General features: G+C 44.7%; 2 protein-coding genes and 2 pseudogenes across 3 annotated transcripts in view; 2 read left to right on the top strand and 2 right to left on the bottom strand.

The window, feature by feature from the left end:
- KCTD6 (potassium channel tetramerization domain containing 6) overlaps positions 1 to 19,121 on the bottom strand; it is an 87,343-nt gene that overhangs the window by 55,987 nt on the left and 12,235 nt on the right. The window lies entirely within an intron of this gene.
- On the top strand, positions 7,435 to 10,720 carry LOC141579870 (putative protein ARB2BP). The gene is made up of 2 exons (XM_074404447.1): positions 7,435 to 7,488; positions 9,617 to 10,720. Exon 2 carries the CDS (start codon positions 9,626 to 9,628, stop codon positions 10,712 to 10,714), a length of 1,089 nt encoding a protein of 362 aa, XP_074260548.1. The 5' UTR covers positions 7,435 to 7,488; positions 9,617 to 9,625; the 3' UTR covers positions 10,715 to 10,720.
- LOC141585513 (5S ribosomal RNA) lies at positions 12,889 to 13,007 on the bottom strand (annotated as a pseudogene).
- On the top strand, positions 13,392 to 18,770 carry LOC141585490 (palmitoyltransferase ZDHHC7-like; annotated as a pseudogene).

Below are 19,121 nucleotides of genomic sequence, written 5' to 3'. Positions count from 1 at the left end.
CCCGTCTCTACTAAAAATACAAAAAAATAGCCAGGCATGGTGCTGCGTGCCTGTAATCCCAGCTACTCAGGAGGCTGAGGCAGGAGAATTGCCTGAACCCAGGAGGCGGAGGTTGCGGTGAGCCGAGATCGCGCCATTGCACTCCAGCCTGGGTAACAAGAGCAAAACTCCGTCTCCAAAAAAAAAAAAAAAAAAATTATTTAATAGTTAAAAAATAATAATAATAATATTACCAAATGCTGGAAAGGATCCAGATATCTCATACATTGGGATATAACATTATTTGACACAGCCACTCTGGAAAAAAAGTTTGGCAGATTCTGAAAATTTACACATACACATACCATACAATCATACAACTACCATACAATCTACGATTTCCTGCAGAAATGAAAACTTATGCTCACCCCTAAACCTGTAAACCAATGTTCTGTGGTGAAGAGGTCTGTGTAAACCCCCAAGGCAAAGGGAGCTAACAGGCTGGAGACAGAGGGTGAAAAATCCAGTTTCTCAGAAGGAAACATTTGATATGGACTTGCAAACAGAAGTGAAGTCTCTGGCAGCCAAGAGACGGTGGGTGGCCACACCCACCTGCTTTCCAGAAAATATTCTTTAATTAGCAAGCTGTTGTTGGTAAAACATGTGCAGCTGGTCATGTCTCAGACCCTCTTGGGAGAAGTTAAATAAGCATCTTTAATGAGGGGTTATCTATGTACAGGCATTGTTTCTGTATGAAGAGTTAGATGCGACAGGCATTGTTTCTTGACCTTGTGGGAATGGGAACACCTTGGTATGCAGACATCAGACATCAGTCATCATAGCAGTTTCACTTCAAGATGGTGTTACTCTTGTCATGCAGCAGGCTGTTTTCCTACAGCCAATGTTGATAACAGCTTTATTGATACAAGCTGAAACTGGACAGCCCATATGTCCTTCAATGGGTGAAAGGGTAAACTGATACACTCACACAACTATTTAGCAATACAAAGGAACAAAATTTGGCCAGACCCGGTGGCTCACGCCTGTAATCCCAGAACTTTGGGAGGCCAAGGTGGGTGGATCACTTGAGGTCAGGAGTTCAAGACCAGCCTGGCCAACGTGGTGAAACCCCATCTCTACTAAAAATACAGAAATTAGCCAGGCGTGGTGGCCCTCGGCTATAGTCCTAGCTACTCGGGAGGCTGAAGCAGGAGAATTGCTTGAACCTGGGAGGCAGAGATTACATTGAGCCAAGATGGTGCTACAGCACTCCAGCCTGGCCGACAGAGCAAAACTCAGTCTCACAAAAAAAAAAAAGGAGCAAAATTTGATACACAATTTGAAAGGATCTCAAGGGCACTCAGCTGATGACAAGAGGCAATCTCAAAGAGCTACATATTTTATGATTCTATTTATATAATGTTCTTGAAATTACAAAGTATAGTACTTGAGAACAGATCAGTGGTACCCAGGAGTTAGGAGTTAGGGAAGATGTGACTGTGAGGTAACAAGGGAGTTTCTTTGTGACAAGGGACAATTCCATATTCCAATTGCGGTGGTAGCTACATGAAAATGTAAATGTGATAAAACTCTATAGTACTACACACACACACACACACACACACACACACACACACACACACAAACTGATGAAATCTGAATAAAGTCTCTCCTGGAGTTAATAGTAGAGTTGTACCTATGTCAATTAACTTTTCGTTTAGACAACTATGGCTAAATAACTGGGTAAAGGTACACAGATCTTACTGTTTTTAATAGAGACTAGCTCTCTGTTGCCCAGGCTGGTCTCGAACTCCTGGCCTCAAGCCATCCTCCCGCCTTGGCCTCCCAAAGTGCTGGGATTACAGGCATGAGTCACCGCACCCAGCCCAAAACTTTGAATGAAGGACTTTCTGACAACTGACAAAGAATCCAAAGTGTTCTTAAGTAAAAATATTCCCTGTAATCCTGCAAAGATTTAGTTCTGAGGGAAGCCTAGTTGGCCAATTTACACTTTGAAATCTCTTTTAGGAAAATCTATTGAGTATAGAAATATACAGTCATTTTGAAAAGATTATGGATTTAAGATTCACCACTTTGAACTTTTGTGTTTTTTACTCTGTAAACTAAAAATAAAATTCTAACCCCTACCCCATCAACTGAATGGACTCTCACCCCCTTGGCCAAGGGGATCCCCAAGACAACCTGAAAAACAAGTTCAGGCCACTTGATGGGAAAGGAAATCAGATAAGCCTCAGTATACTCTCCTCCCTTTGGAGTTTAGGTGCAACTGACCAGCATTAACATTAAAATGGAGATCTTAAGACTGAAAACAGACTCTATATAGCAATAAGATACCAAAGTCAAACTTGACACTGTTATAGCATCACATGACAGAAACAGGGTCTAAAGGAAATACAAGTATTTTACCCTAAAATATATTTCTTTGACATATTTGGAATGTCCCTGCAAAGCCATGTCTTGGGGAAATTTTCATTCTGTAGAGAATCCCCTTCCTTTTCCAGGTCTTTCCCTGATCCAGGAGAAATTTAAGAGTCTGTGGCCAGGCATGGTGGCTCACGCCTGGAATTCCAGCACTTGCCGGAGGCTGAGGTGGGCAGATCACGAGTTCAGGAGTTTGAGACCAGCATGGCCAACATAGTGAAACCCCATTTCTACTAAAAATACAAAAAATTAGCCGGGCGCGGTGGCTCACGCCTATAATCCCAGCACTTTGGGAGACCAAGGCAGGTGGATCACGAGGTCAAGAGATCGAGACCATCCTGGTCAACATGGTGAAACGCCATCTCTACTAAAAATACAAAAAATTAGCTGAGCATGGTGGTGCGTGCCTGTAATCCCAGCTACTCAGGAGGTTGAGAGAGGAGAATTGCTTGAACCCAGGAGGCGGAGGTTGCGGTGCGTCGAGATCGCGCCATTGCACTCCAGCCTGGGCAACAAGAGTGAAACTCCGTCTCAAAAAAAAAATACAAAAAATTAGCCATGTGTGGTGGCAGGCACTTGTAATCTCAGCTGCTCGGGAGGCTGAGGCAGGAGAATCACTCGAACCTGGAGGGTGGAGGTTGCAGTGAGCCAAGATTGTGCCATTGCACTCCACCCTGGCAATAGAGCAAGACTCCATCTCAAGAAAAAAAAAAATCTGATACCTTTTAAGGTCTGATAAGAGACATTTACCATTTATTTACTCTGAAGTCTGCTACTCAGGAGCTTCACCTATATAATAAAAACCTTGGCTTCCATAACCCCTCTTATTCTTTAGGGTGATTTCAACTCTTCAGGCAAAGCTTAACTCAACCAACTGCCAATCAGAAAATCTTTGCATCCATGTATAACCTGGAAGCATCCAACCCCATACTTGGAGAGGTCCCACTTTCCTGGCTCAACCAATGTATACCTTACATGTGTTGATTTATGTCTTTGCCTGTAATGTCTGTCTCCCTAAAATGTATAAAACCAAACTATAACCCAACTACCTTGAACCCATGTTCTCAGGACCTCCTGAGGCTGTGTCATGGGCCAAGGTCACTAAACTATGAGGCTCAGAATAAACTTCTTTAAATATTTTACAGAGTTTGACTTTCTTCTTTAACAACTTTTAAACAGAAAATTCCACCCACCCTTTCCAAACTGACCAGTTGGAGTTTGAAAGGAAGGCACGTGTACTAATGAAGATACTTCTAAATGTCCACAGTCATTATTTGAAAAGGACATTCTCAGCTGGGGCCTGTGACTCACATTGCCTTCCTGACTGAGCTGGCCAGACTAGCTACACAGACTCAGCAGTCCTGGCTTTTCTGGATCTCTCTATTAAATATAGCTCAAGAATACTGTCCTTTGTTTGGACCACAGTCCAGATTCTGGCTTCTCTTTGGGCCATCATTCCTTCATCTTGATGTCTCTGTCAGAGGCATATGAACCAGAGCAACTCCATCTTGAATAGGAGCCAGATAAAATGAGGCTAAGACCTACTGGGCTGCATTCCCAGATAGTTAAGGCATTCTCAGTCACAGGATGAGACAGGAGATCAACACAAGATACAGATCATACAGACCTTGCTGATAGAACAGGTTGCAGGAAAGAAGCCAGCCAAAACCCACCAAAACCAAGATAGCGATGAGAATGTCCTCTGGTCATCCTCACTGCTACACTCCCACCAGTGCCATGACAGTTTATAAATACCATGGAAACAACAGGAAGTTACCCTATATGGTCTAAAAAGGGGAGGCATGAATAATCCCTTTTTTAGCATATAATCAAGAAATAACCGTACAAATGGGCAACCAGCGGCCCTTGAGGCTGCTCTATGGAGCAGTCATTCTTTTATTCCTTTACTTTCTTAATAAACTCGCTTTTGCTTTGTACTGTAGATTTGCCCTGAATTCTTTCTTGTGTGTCATCCAAAAACCCTCTCCTGGGATCTGGATTGGGACTTCTTTCCTATAACATCTCCTTTTGCTTGGCGAATCTGATTCTGAAATCTTTTGGTGCTAGGTGGTGGGGAGGTGGAAAGGACTGATTCACATTTTCATTCTGAGTACCACCCAGGAATCTTGTGGGGCTGACATCTCAAGTTCAGGAGTTTCTCAGGGATGCTGTAGCAGTTTGGGAAGTGCTGGGCATTCCTGAGGCTTCCTGGCAGGGACTGATGGGACTAGATGTTGGTGGCAGGTAAGGGAGACTCAGAAGGTGTTGATTCCATACCTTGAAGATACCATCTGTCCATTTTACAAATGAGACAGAGTCCCAGAGAGTAAAGGTCATCTCTATGCAGGTGTCCCCAAAATTCTATCTCTAGCCCTGACTAGCCCCTAGGCTCCAGCCAACCTGGGTATGTATGTCCCAGTCATCTAAAGAATACAGGCTGGTTGCAGTGGCTCATGCCTGCAGTCCCAGCACTTTGGGAGGGCGAGGCTGGTGGATCACTTAAGGTCAAGAGTTCAACACCAGCCTGGCCAATATGGTAAACTAAAAAATAAAAAATAAAAAAAAGAGGCCGATCGTGGTGGCTCACGCCTGTAATCCAAGCACTTTGGAGGCCAAGGCGGGCGGATCACCTGAGGTCGGGAGTTCAAGACCAGCATGACCAACATGGTGAAACCTGTCTTTATATATACATAAAAAAATAGTCGGGCATGGTGGCAGGTGCCTGTGATCCAAGCTACTCTGGAGGCTAAAGCAGGAGAATAGTTTGAACCTGGGAGGCAAAGGTTGCAGTGAGCTGAGGTTGCCACTGCACTGCCTGGGCAACAGAGAGACTCCATCTCAAAAAAAAAAAAAAAGACTCTTACTTCCCCAGCTCCTCACACTTGCACCACCCCAGGCTCTTCCCTTGCCCCATCTCATCCATCCATCCAACAACGACAACGACAAAAATCCAAATCTTCCTTAGCTCTTCCCGTGCACCTGCTTACAGTATTCCTATTGATTCTAGCCCAAACAGATCTCAAAACGGTCCCTCTTCTCTTCATCTGGAAGTTGCCTCCTAGTCCAGCTCTGTCGCTGCCACAGACATCCCAGCATCCCCCTGCTCTGCCTTTGCCTCCACCCACTCCCATTCCCACTCAGCAACCTACGGATCACCTAGGGATGGCACTAGACGCGCTACTGCACTGGGCTCAGAGCCGTTAGATTAAATCCAGACTCTTCATCACAGCTCACAAAACCCTAATTTGGAAGTTGCAAAGTCCTAATTTGGCAGCCTGCAGCTGTGATCCACAGAAAGGAATGTTTGGAATGTCTTGGGGATGGGTGGAGACTGAGTCCCCGATTGTCCCATCTGACCCCCAAGGGCCAAACTAAGACTAATGGGCTTCCAGAGGCTGTCCCTATCTTCAAATGCTTGGCACCTCCCCATAGGGCCTTCTCTAAAGTTGTAACCTTCCCCCAGGCAGGACCCCAACTTCTGCTTTAGGAAGCAGTGGGAAAAAATCATGCTTTGGAATCAGACAGTCCTAAATTAAAATATTGGCTTATTTAATCAACTTCTGCTTCAATTTACCCATCTTCAAAACGGAGATAATAGTAAACTAATTACCCAAGTGGGGTACTGTGAGAATAAGCTATACAGCACATATCACAATGCTTGGCTCACACTAGGTGCTTAATGCAATCAATGAAAGCTATGGTCTGCATTATACGGAATCAACAGACAGCACTGTCCAGGGAAGACTAGGCTCACTCATGAAGTGGTAAGTTCCCCATCACCAGAGCGTGTCTAAGCGCTTCTTGGTGCCCGGAGGATTCCATCATCCACAGCAGGTCGGCCTCACTCTTAAGGTCTCTCCAGCTCCCAGAGATCATGCTCCTCAGTATCTGACTTCTAGTCCCCACGCTTCAAGTAACACCGACCAGGCACGTGTGCCCAGCGTGCACCCCGCCTGTCGGCCACCGTCTGCTGTCAATAAAGCTTTTTCAAAGCTTTGTGTTCATCTTATGTGTTAATATATTGCTAGAGGACTTTTAAAGTGTGCTTTCTTTGGCAAAAAAAAATTGTAAAATTCTAACAATATTTAAGTGCCGACTGTGCAACAGACAATATTCCAAGAACTAGAGATACAGTAGTGAACAAAACCAAGTCCCTGTTCCTGCTATCATGGAACTTACGTTCTAATGGAGAGTAGACAATAAGCAAATATATGTTAGTTGGTAATAACTGCTTTAAAAAAAAAAAAGAAAGGGAGAGAGTTGCTCTGGCAGATAGACTGCTCAAAGAGAATCACTCTGATGAGATAGAGTGGGCAGAAACTTTAAAGTAAAAGCCCTGTAGATATCTATAAAGGGGAAGAATATTCTAGGTTGTGGCCACGGTATAAGTGAATACCCTTAAAACAGGAGCTTGCTCCACAAATTGATGGCAAAGTAGATCAGGTGTGACTATGGTAAGTAAGCAAGAGCTTGGTAGGAAATGACACCTGAGAAAGAGCTGAGACCCAGATCACGTAACTTGATGGGCAAGCCAGTGAGAGGGTGGAAGCAAATGACATTGGAGAGCCAAGGACCATGTGAGACCTTGTAGGCCATGGTAAGAACTTAATTTTTATTCTCAGTGAGAAGAGAGACCATTGAGAATTTTAGTAAGCCCGTGCATCTAGACTGTGAACTTCACAGGTCTCAGTTCACTCCAACCCCCTTTAGGTTGAGCAGGATAGCTAGAGTGGGCTGGAGCTGGGAATTTCCCTTCCCCAAAGTCAGTTAGGCTCTGATAAAACCCCAGCAGGTTAGCCTCTGATTAAACAGTTTCTCCTGAGGGCAGACCTTGTTAAGAACAACAGAACGCTCTGACGTATTTCAAAATGGTTCCTTTTCCCCACCCACTGCTAGAAACACGAATAGTCACCCTGAGGACCTGTGAGAGCTCCAGGACCCTAAAAAAATTGGGGAGTGGGGAAGAGGGAATGGCTAAGTCCCTCTGACTTGTCCACACTGAGCCTTCAGGTTTCCCTACCCTGGTACCGGTTCTATTGGAGGTGTCAGCAGCTACTTTCTGCTCTGGTAAGTTGTGATTCTCTACATTCACCTGCATTCGGTCCCTCCAATTTTGGCGGCGGTAGTATGCCCAGTAACCTTAACTTTTATGGATCTTATGAAGAACAGCTGTTGATTTTTGGTTTGTCTAGCTTTTTACGTGTTGTTAGGACTGGGTAGCAACTTCCAGTATTTTTACATGCCAGTCTGGAAACAAGAAGTCAACAAACATCACGACTGAAAATTTTGAACAGGGTTGTGACATCCCATTAACATTGTTTCACCATGACCTCAATTGTAAAACGTTGTTAGATTTTTGAAGCACAGATTTTTGCCATGCACTGCATCCATTTTCAAGGCTTTTTTTTTTTTTAAAGGATATTTAAGTCTGTCAGTTATTTACACTTTAGAAAAAGTAAATTAATTACATAATAACATCCGAGAGAGAGTCCGGGCATGGTGACTCACACCTGTAATCCCAGCATTGTGGAAGGCCAAGGCAGTAGGATCACTTGAGCCCAGGAGTTTCAGACCAGCCTAGTCAACGTAGTTAGATCCAGTCTCTAAAAATATATATATTTTTTTTTAAATTAGCCAGGCATGGTGGCATCTGCCTGTAGTCCTAGCTACTTGGGAGGCTGAGGCAGGAGGATTCCTTGAGATCAGAAGGTCGAGACTACAGTGAGCTGTGATCACACCATCACACCCCATCCTGGATGAGAGACTCAGACCCTGTTTCTCAAAAAATAACACCGGAGATCAGCAAAAACTGGAAGCATTTTTAATAAAAAAGGAAGGAATAGAGAGCAGTATGGATAGGTGCTTTGGACAACCAAAAACCTTCATAAAGTAGTTGTCGGGTTAGAGGGGTCAGAGAAGAAGATTCACAAAGTGAGAAAGGAGTTAAGAAATCCTAGACCAGCTTATTGAAGGGGGGGAAATTTTAATTTAAAAATTAGAAAGATTTAAGACATCTAAGACAGCAGCATTTTAATTTTGCCTTAGGCCTAATAGCAACTCAAGTTGCACTGGAAATCATTTTGAGTGCTACTTATTGAAAGTGGGTTGTAGGTTGCCAGTGTCACTGTTAAGAAATTAAGAAGGGAGAGCGTTAACATATTTGTTAAGAATTTCCATTTGAGAGTCAGCCTCATACCCAATCATTCCTTTAATAGTTTTTTAGTTTTAGGGCAAGCCACTTAACCTTTCAAAGCCTATTTTCCCCCTTTAAGCTCTACTTACAGCAACTACGTTTCTGAGTTAACTTCTCATCCAGCCTATTTTTTTTTTCCCCTTCTCATATATCAGAATAACCGTTATCTTCTAGTATTCACTGAATCCATCATAATCTTCATTGGCTCATTCACATTTCACTCCCACTTCTATCTTCTGCCATTCATTTAACAGCAAAAGTTATTAAATATCTTCTGTAGAAATAAATGAACGCCAACCAAATGAGAAAAGCCTGTTTATTCTGAGCCTGCTGTAGCAAGGGAGTGCACCACTTATCACTTGTGTTTTGGCAGAGACTCAAGGCAGGCAGAAGAGTGGGTGAGCTTTCTAGTGGGGAAAAAAGAGAAGACTTCACATCTGCCATGATCACAGGCTGTCATGGAGAAGCTGTGGGTGGGCTAACTAGAAATGGGGACCTCTTGTGTGATTGTTTAGGGGTACATATTTGGCTCTCTCTGGTTGATCCCAAGTTGGAAATAGGGACAAAATTAGGAAAGCTGTCAGTTATTAATGAAGTTCTCGCCATTTGGAGCCAATTGCTATAGAAGTTACTGGTTAGTTTCCTGGATTATCACTAGTGATAGAAATCTGGTTTCCTGCTGGTCTGATTTATACCAGACTGACTTCCTGTGTTGTTTACTGTGAATGAGGGGTTGGCTTCCTAGGCAGGTTGGTACAGGTTGTGTGTTCAAAAAATCCGTATTTACATACGGTCTCTCCTTTGTCCCTTCATATATTCTGTCTCTGACTACTCTGTATCATTCACAATTATTTCAAATTAATATCTTTACCATAGTTTGAAGGTTAATGTCTTTCTGACATGCTTGATTTAGCATCACATGCCATTGGAAGAATTTGGCAGGCTGAAATTTTCATTTTACTTTTTCTAGCACTGATAAACTATTACTCTTTTAACTTTCAGTGGTTACCAATGACACAGGAGCTGAGCTTCCAAAAATTTATTGAACAATCTGACTTACTAGGAGAACTTAAATATGACTTCAATGAAAAAGCTGAATTCAGACACACCGAGACTCAAAGACCTTTTGCCTTTAACTATTATGAAAATGGCCTTGAGAAAAATAGCAAACGCTACCAGGCCCTTGGCCATTTGCTTGAACAATACATTTATGAGCTTATGGAGAAAGTGTGCAAATTAGAAAAAGTTTATATCCCACCTGAGGCTGATAAGGAAGAACCAAGAAGCTGCTTTTTCATGAGTGAGAAAGCATTAACAAACCACCATTCTGCTCTTCTTGTCCTTCTTCAAGGCCACGGGGCCTTTCGAGCTGGTCAGTGGAGTCAGCACGCAATCATACATCACGGTCTCCAACATGGAAGTCAGATACCATGTATTCAAATGGCATTGCAGGCACATTATGATGTCATTGTGCTAAACCCCAATGATAGTTTTGTGGAACTAAAGATGGAAAAAGAGTGGAAAGGCCTTTTAACGCAAAATATTGAGTCTTCTTCTCTGAAAATGGTTCAAGGTGGGAGCTTTTTCTCTCTCCAGCATCCTCCCGGATGTATTCCAAAAAGATGCAGCAACACCCCCGAAGAACACATGGCTTACATATGGGATTACTTCATTTCGAAGACTGAAGGCAAGGATATAGCCTTCATTGTACATGGTTATGGAGGCTTGGTTTTTATGGACTTGCTTGTCCGTAGAAGGTGGGAAGTGATGAGCAAAGTATATGCTGTTGCGCTGATTGACTCTGAACATCATGTAGGCCACCAGCTGGGAAGTGATGTACAGTTACTAGCATGGATAAAGCACCACTGCCGTGAATGGGTGACAAGTCCTAAGCCTTTGGATAAACCTGCAGCTACTGTTTTCAAAAGGGAATTTCCTATGGTTTCTGCTGGTACAGAAAAGCACAGCTTAGCCCCTTCCTCTAGCCTTCAGTCCATTTTTAAGTACTTCAAAAAAGCTTTAAAAGCCAAAACAACCATTAATTTCTCTCAAATGCCAATAGCGACTAGAAGTCCCACAAAAAGAAAGCAAAGTGCTTAAACTACTTTTGCCATCTAAGTTTTTGTTTGTTTGTTTGCTTGCTTGTTTTTGTTCTCCTGCAACTTTGCTAATACAGATTCTGGAAGGAAAAAAAACCACTTTCAACTCACACACAATATGATGATCTGGCTTGAGGTTTGATTTGTTACTTTTTATGACCTTTGTTTTTATGAGGCAGGGTCTGACTTTGCTGCCCAGGGTGGTCTGGAAATCTGGCCTCAAGTGAACCTCCCACTTCAGCCTCCCAAAGTGTGGGGATTATAGGCATTAGCCACTGCACATGGCCAGGTTTGTTGCTTTATTTTTTTCTTTCTTTCTTTCTTTCTTTTGTTTTTTTTGTGAGGAGGGGTCTCACTCTGTCACCCACGTTGGAATGCAGTGGCACAATCTCAGCTCACTGCAACCTCTGCCTCCTGGGTTCAAGCAATTCTTCTGCCTCAGCCTCCCAAGTAGCTGGAACTACAGGCGCACACTACCACGCCCAGTAATTTTTGTATTTTTAGTAGAGACGGGGTTTCACCATGTTGGCCAGGCTGGTCTAGAATGCCTGACCTCAAATGACCCACCAGCCTCCCAAAGTGCTGGGATTACTGGTGTGAGCTGCTGCACCTGGCCATTTTGTTGTTTTTTTGAAAAGTGAACATATTCTCTTTTGTAGCTTATTAATGAACTGGGAATTCAGTGCCATCATTGTTTTGCAGTATTTGTTAAGTGTGAAGATCTTTCTTTTGTCAAATTATGGTTTAATATAATGACAACAAAATGGCAATTGATAAAAACTCAATATTGTCAATCTTTGATTTCTATAATACCGTAATAAAATTACAAGTGAACGTAAAAATTAAACATCATGAACAAACTACATTCTTTGTATATGTTTTTTTGTTAAAATTTGTTGTACTTCCTGTTCACCAGGTCTGAAGAAAAAAAAATTTAATTTCTTGGTCTTGTGTGTGTGTTCACTCATATCTTCAACTAATATCTGAGTGTTTACTATGTGCCAGTCAAGACTCGGTGTTTGGGACACAGTAGAAACAGCACTGACATTGCCTTCCTCTTTACAGAGTTTAAATGGCTGAGAAATTACAAATGTGAAGAGTGTTAAAAAGTAAAGGAAGCCGGGTGCAGTGGCTCGCACCTATAATCCTAGCACTATGTGAGGCTGAGGCAGGTAGATCACCTGAGGTAAGGAGTTCAAGACCAGCCTGGCCAACATGGTGAAACCCCATCTCTACTAAAAATACAAAAATTAGCAAAGCATGGTAGCTAGCACTTGTAATCTCAGCTACTTGGAGGCTGAGGCAGGAGAATCACTTGATTCCGGGAGGCTGAGGTTGCAGTGACCGAGATCATGCCACTCCACTCCAGCCTGGGCAACAAGAATGAAACTCTGTCTCAAAAACAAACAAACAAAAAGGTGCCATGGAATATCTAGCATGAGAGCTAACCAGCCTTGGGGTTCAGGAAACATTTCCCTAAGAAAACGTTGTTAGTTTGAAGAGCAATAGTAGTTGTCTAGGAGAACAAAGTCACAGGCAAATGAACAGCCAATGCAAAGGCATTCAGGCAGGAGAAGGCTAGCTCAGCTACAGCTAAAAGATTGAGAAGGAATCATGTGTTCAGAAACAAATGATTTATGACACTTCTTGATATAATTTGGATTTGGATATCTGTCCCCACCCACATCTCACGTTGAATTGTAATCCCCAATGCTGGATGTGAGGCCCAGTAGTGTTTGGGTCATGGGTGTAGATCCCTCATGGCTTGGTGCTGTCTTCACGTAGTGAGTTCTAGTGAGATCAGGTCATTTGAAAGTATGTGACATATCCCTCACCCTCTCTCTCTTGTTCCTGCTCTGCCATGTGAGATTCCTGCTCCCCTTCACCTTCTGCCATGAGTTAAACTCCCTGAGGCCTTCCCAGAAAACAAGCAGATACCAGTTCCAAGTTGCCTGTGTAGCCTGCAAAACCATGAACCAATTAAACTCCTTTCTTTTTTTTTTTTTTTTTTTTTTTTTTTTAAATACGGGGTTTCACCATGATGGTCAGGCTGGTCTTGAACTCCCGATCTCAGGTGATCCGCCCGCCTTGGCCTCCAAAGTGCTTGGATTGCAGGCGTGAGCCACCACGCCCCGCCGAATTGATCAAAGATTTACTTTTTTTTTTCTTTTTTGAAGCCTACAGCACCTGGTATTCCCAGGCGATCTCCCATCCAAGTACTAACCAGGCCCGACCCTGCTTAGCTTCCAAGATCAGATGAGATCAGCCGTGTTCAGGGTGGTCTGGCTGCAGTTTTTTTTTTTTTTTAGAGACGGGGTTTCACCATGTTGGTCAGGCTGGTCTTGAACTCCCAACCTCAGGTGATCCGCCTGCCTTGGCCTCCAAAGTGCTTGGATTACAGGCGTGAGCCACTGCACCCAGCCCCCTTTTCTTTATAAATTACCCAGTCTGAGGTATTTCTTTATAGCAATGCAGGAACACCCTAACACAGAAAATCGGTACCAAAGAGAAAGGTGTTGCTATAAAAATACCTGAAAATGTGGAAGCAGCTTTGGAACTGGGTAATGGGCAGAGGTCAGAACAGTTTGGAGGGCTCAGAAGAAGACAAGAAAATGAGGGAAATCTTGTAATTTCATAGAGAGTGGTTACATGGTTGGTACCAAAATGCTGATAGTGATATGGACAGTGAAGACCAGGTTGACAAGGTCTTAGATGGAAACGTGGAACTTAGGGACTGGAGCAATGTTCACACATGTTATGCCTTAGCAAAGAACTTGGCTGCATTGTGCTACTGCCCTAGGTTCTGTGGAAGTTTGAATGTGAGAGTGATGATTTAGGTATCTGGCAGAAAAAATTTCTACACAGCAAAGCATTCAAGATGGGGCCTGGCAGCTGGGAGCGGTGGCTCACACCTATAATCCCAGCACTTTGGGAGTCGAGGTGGGTGGATCTCCTGAAGTCAGGAGTTCCTGACCAGCCTGACCAACACAGTGAAACCCCATCTCTACTAAAAATACAAAAAGTTAGCTGGGTGTGGTGGCAGGCACTTGTAATCCCAGCTACCCAGGAGGCTGAGGGAGGAGAATCGCTTGAACCCGGGAGGCGGAGGTTGCAGTGAGCCAAGATCACGCCATTGCACTCCAGCTTGGGCAACAAGAGCAAGACTCCATGTTGAAAAAAAAAAAAAGATGTGGCCTGGCTACTCCTAACAGCGTATATTCAAATGTGGGAGCAAAGAAATAACTCCAATTTACAATTTATATTTAAGCAGGAAGCGGAGCATAAATGTTTGGAAAATCGTTAACCTGCCCATGTGGTAGAGAAAGAGAAGGCTTTTTCAGGATAGGAATTCAGGTGAGCTGTGGAGTAACCATTTGCTAGAGATATCTGCATAACCTAAAGGGAACTAAGTGCTAATATCCAAGACAGTGGGGGAAAGTCCTTGAGGACATTTCAGAGACATCTGAGGCAGCCCGTCCCATTACAGGCACAGAGGCTTAGGAAGAAAGAATGGGGTGAGATCCCTGTGCAGCCTTGGACACTGCTTCCCACATCCCACCTACTCAAGCTCTCGCCAGGACTCAAAGGGACCCAGGTACAGCGCAGGCCACAGCTTCAGAGGGTGCAGGCCATAAGCGTTGGTGGCTTCTACATGATGTTAAGCCTGTAGGTGCACAGAGTGCAAGAGTTGAGGCTTGGCAACCTCTGCCTGGATTTCAGAGAATATGAAAATGCCTGGGTGGCTAGGCATGGTGGCTCACACCTGTAATCCCGGTACTTTGGGAAGCCAAGGTAGGTAGATCACTCGAGGCTAGGAGTTCAAGACCAGCCTGGTCAACATGGCAAAACCCCATCTCTACAAACAATACAAAAATTAGACAGGCATGGTAGCACATAACTGTAGTCCCAGCCACTGAGGAGGCTGAGATGGGAAGACTGCCTGAGCCTGGGAGTTTGAGGCCACAGTGAGCCATGATCATGCCACTGCACTCCAGCCTGGGCAACAGAGTGAGACCCTGTCTCAGAAAATGAGTGTCCAGGCAGAAGCCTACTGTAGGGGCAGAGCCCTCACAGAGAACCTTTCCTAGGACAGTATCAAGGGAAAATATGGGGTTGGAAGCCAACATAGAGCTTATACTGGGGTACTACCAAGTGACACTGTAAGAAGAGGACCAGTGTCCTCCAGACCCCAGAGTAGTAGAGCCACTGGTGGCCTGCACCCTGTACCTAGAAAAGCCACTGGCTCTCAACAACCTGTGAGAACACCTGTGGGGGCTAGATCCTGCAAAGCCACAGGACTGGAGCTGCCCAAGGCCTTGGGATCCCACCCCTTATACCAGTGTGCCCTAGATGTGGGACATGAAGTCAAAGGAGATCATTGTTGGAGCTCTAAAATTTACTGACTGCCCTGCTAGGTTTTAAGCTTATATGAGGCCTGTAGCCCTTTCTTTTGGCTGATTTCTCCCTTTTGGAACAGGGATGTTTATCCAATGCCTATACCTCTGTTGTATCTTGGAAGTAACTAACTTGTGTTTTATTTTATAGGTTCACACATGGAAGGAACTTGCTTTGCCTCAGATGAGATTCTGGACTTTTGAGTTAATGCTGGAATGAGTGGGAGACTGCTGGAAAGGCATGATTGTATTTTGCAAAGTGAGGTGGACATTAGATTTGGGCCAGGGGCAGAATGATAAAGTTTAGTTATTTGTCCCTGCCCAAATTTAATGTTGAATTGTAATCCCCAGTGCTGGAGGTGGGACCCAGTGCGAGGTGTTTGGGTCATGGGGGCAGATTCCTCATGGCTTGGTGCACCTGGGACTGCTGCAGACATTTGATGCCAGCCTGCGAAGGCAGCTGGGAGGGAGGCTGTACCCGGTAAAGCCACAGGGGCAGAGCCACCCAAGACTATGGGAACCTACCTCTTGCCTCAGTACAACCTAGATGTGAGACATGGAGTCAAAGGAGATCATTTTGGAGCTTTAAGATTTGACTGCCCTGCTGGATTTTGGACTTGCATGGGGCCTGTGGCCAATTTCTCCCATTTGGAATGGCTGTATTCACCCAATGCAAGTACTGCCATTGTATCCAGGAAATAACTCAATTGCTTTTGATTTTACAGGCTCGTAGGTGGAAGGGACTTGCCTGGTCTTGGATGACACTTTGGACTGTGGACTTTCAAGTTAATGCTAAGATGAGTTAAGACTTTGAGGGACTGTTGGGAAGGCATGATAGGTTTTGAAATGTGAAGATACAAGATTTGGAAAGGGCTGGGGCAGAATGATATGCTTTGGCTCTGTGACCCCACCCAAATCTCATTTTGTAGCTCCCATAATTCCCCCGTGTGGGAGAGATCTGGTGGGAGTTGATCCAGTCATGGCTGTGGGTCTTTCCTCTGCCGTTCTCATGATAGTGAATGGGTCTCATGAGGTCTGATGGTTTTAAAAATGAGAATTTCTCAGCCAGGAGCAGTGGCTCATGCCTATAATCCCAGCACTTTGGGAGGCCGAGATGGGTGAATCATGAGGTCAAGAGATCGAGACCATCCTGGTCAACAAGGTGAAACCCCGTCTCTACTAAAAATACAAAAATTAGCTGGGCATAGTGGCGCGCGCCTGTAGTTCCAGCTACTCGGGAGGCTGAGGCAGGAGAATTGCTTGAACCCAGGAGGCGGAGGTTGCGGTGAGCCGAGATCGTGCCATTGCACTCCAGCCTGGGTAAGGAGCAAAACTCCGTCTCAAAAAAAAAAAAAAAAAGAGAATTTCTCTGCACAAGCTGTCTCTTGCCAGCGCCATGTAAGAAGTGCCTTCCACTGTCTGCCATCATTGTGAGCCCTCCCCAGCTACATGGAACTGTAACCATAAACCTCTTTGTTCTGTAAATTGCCCAGTCTCAGGTATGTCTTTATGAGCAGCATGAAAACAGACTAATATACCTATGAAGTCCTAGGATGAAGGTTAAACGCCTCACTTGACCTTCAGGTGCCCACCTGGATCTATTGCAAGTGAATTTTCCTTTCTTTCCTTCTAAAGCCTTTAAAATAAACTTCCACTCCTGCTCTGAAACTCATCTCTGTCTCTTCTGCCTTATGCTCCTCAGCTGAATTCTTTCTCCTGAGGAGACATGAAGTTTCTTCAGACCCGTATAAAATCACTGCTAGTAACTCAGATACCTTCTGTTATATGTGAATTTTCGGTGCCGCAAAAGAAGTAGCACTCAATTATAAATTTAATTTTCTCAGCAAGGCAACTTTACTTTTGGAGAAAGGGTGCTCCCATTAGCCATCTTGCCATGAGAGAATCCTGAACAAAGGAGGCAGGGCCATTTATATCTAATGCATCCACCCTACTTCTGTGTCCTGATTCCATTGGCTGGAACTGGATTTCACAGTCTAGGCTGCACACAGTAGGCTAACAACTTAAAAATTTCCTAGGTGGTCATGCTGCCTGCTCTCCAGCCAGGGCTCTGGGCTCCAGCATCTGCTCAGCGGCAGCCTCCCCTCCGATCAGCCCAGCAGGACCCAGGAGACCGAGCCGAGCCCCCAGCTCTGGCCAGGCCATGAGCACGACGACATGATGAATCCCTGCCTTGACCACTGCAAGTCACTGCCACAGGCCGGGAGGAGCCGCAGCACCAGGCAACCCTGCCCCAGCCTCCGATCCGATCACGGAGGGTAGTATGCACCTTAAGATCCTGAAGAAAAGGCACAACATGTTCAAGTGATGTTTCAAAAGGACATGTGAGGGTGCGTCAGGAAAATCACGCAGCCATCAGGACACAGGCTCCGGGACGTCGAGCATCATTCTCTCCTGGCTGAAAACGACAACTATGACTCTTCATCGTCCTTCTTCTCCGAGGCTGGTGTGGCTGACAGGGTCTGGTTCATCCTTGACGGCTGCAGCATGATCTGTGCCGTCATGACGTGGCTTCTGGTCGCCTACGCAGACTTTAGGGTGACCTTTTTCATGCTGCTGCCTTCCAAAGATTTCTGGTACTCTGTGGTCAATGGGGTCATCTTTTTTTTTTCAGATGATCAATTTGTATTTATTATAGGACCAGAGTATATAGAACTGAGTGGCCTTGGAGGCAGCTCAGGGCATTGAACTTAGCACTTGATTCATTTTTTTTTTTAATTGTACTTTAGGTTCTGGGGTACATGTGCCAATTATTCAGGATTGTTGCATAGGTACATATGTGGCAATGTGGCTTGCTGCCTCCACCCCCCATCACCTATATCTGGCATTTCTCAATGGGGTCATATTTAACTGCTTGGCTATGCTCGCCCTGTCATCCCACCTGGGAACCATGTTGACTGACCCCCCGGCGGTACTCAAAGGAAACACTACGAAAGAATACATGGAGAGCCTGCAGCTGACCCCCGGACGGTACTCAAAGGAAACACTACAAAAGAATACATGGAGAGCCTGCAGCTGAAGCCAGGGAGGTGATCTACAAGTGCCCCAAGTGCTGCTATATTAAACCAGAGAATACTGGTTTGATACACCACTGCAGTATTTGCAAAAGATGTATTCAGAAAATGGATTATCACTGCCCGTGGGAGAACAATTGCGTAGGAGAAAAGAATCAAAGGTTTTGTGTGCTCTTCACTGCATATGTAGCTCTGTCTTCAGTCCATGCTCTGATCCTCTGTGGATTGCAGTTTACCTCCTGTGTCCAAGGGCAGTGGACTAAATGCAGTGAGTTTTCACCTCCAATAACTGTAATTCTGTTGATCTTCCTGTGCCTTAAAAGTCTTCTGTTTTTCACTTTCACTATAGTTATGTTTGGCACCCAAATCCACTCTATAAGCAACGATGAGATGGAAATTGAGCGATTGAAAAGTGAAAAGCCCAGGAGGGAGTGGAGGCTGTGATGGGAAGAGATGAAGTCTGTGTCGGGGGACCCCTCCCTCACTCCTCTGGATGAATCCCTTTGTCGGCTTCCACTTTAAGCGACTGCCCACGAGACCCAGAAAAGGTGGCCCAGAGTTCTCAGTTTGGGGCCTGGCTTGTCAGGCTGGAACTTGCTCACAGACTTCCACTCATTTATTTGGGGTCTGAAGGGGATCAACAGCTCATCTGTGACCAACAGGGCAATTGGAACCTACAAAAACCAACTGCTTGCAGCAAGCAGAGTTTTATATATTTCTAGTCACAGATGGCAGATTCTCCACACTGGAAGAGGTGCTCAGTCCCCACCTGTACAGCAGCAACGGAAAGGTGTGTGGCCATGCAAAGAAGTCAAATGTCATGGCCTTCCTGCGGAGTTAGGATTTTTGTTAATACCTCACATTTTCTAAGAAGGTGTCTGGGTTATTACATGGGTTGTTCAAATCCTGTGTACTGAGCTGCTGTTTCCAATGGTGAAGGAAAACAAGTCAATCCAGTGAACAGGGATTCTCCGAGCAGTCA

This window comes from Saimiri boliviensis, chromosome 8 (genome assembly GCF_048565385.1).
Source record: "Saimiri boliviensis isolate mSaiBol1 chromosome 8, mSaiBol1.pri, whole genome shotgun sequence".
Classification (NCBI taxonomy): domain Eukaryota; kingdom Metazoa; phylum Chordata; class Mammalia; order Primates; family Cebidae; genus Saimiri; species Saimiri boliviensis.
This window is presented reverse-complemented; position numbering and strand designations above follow the sequence as displayed.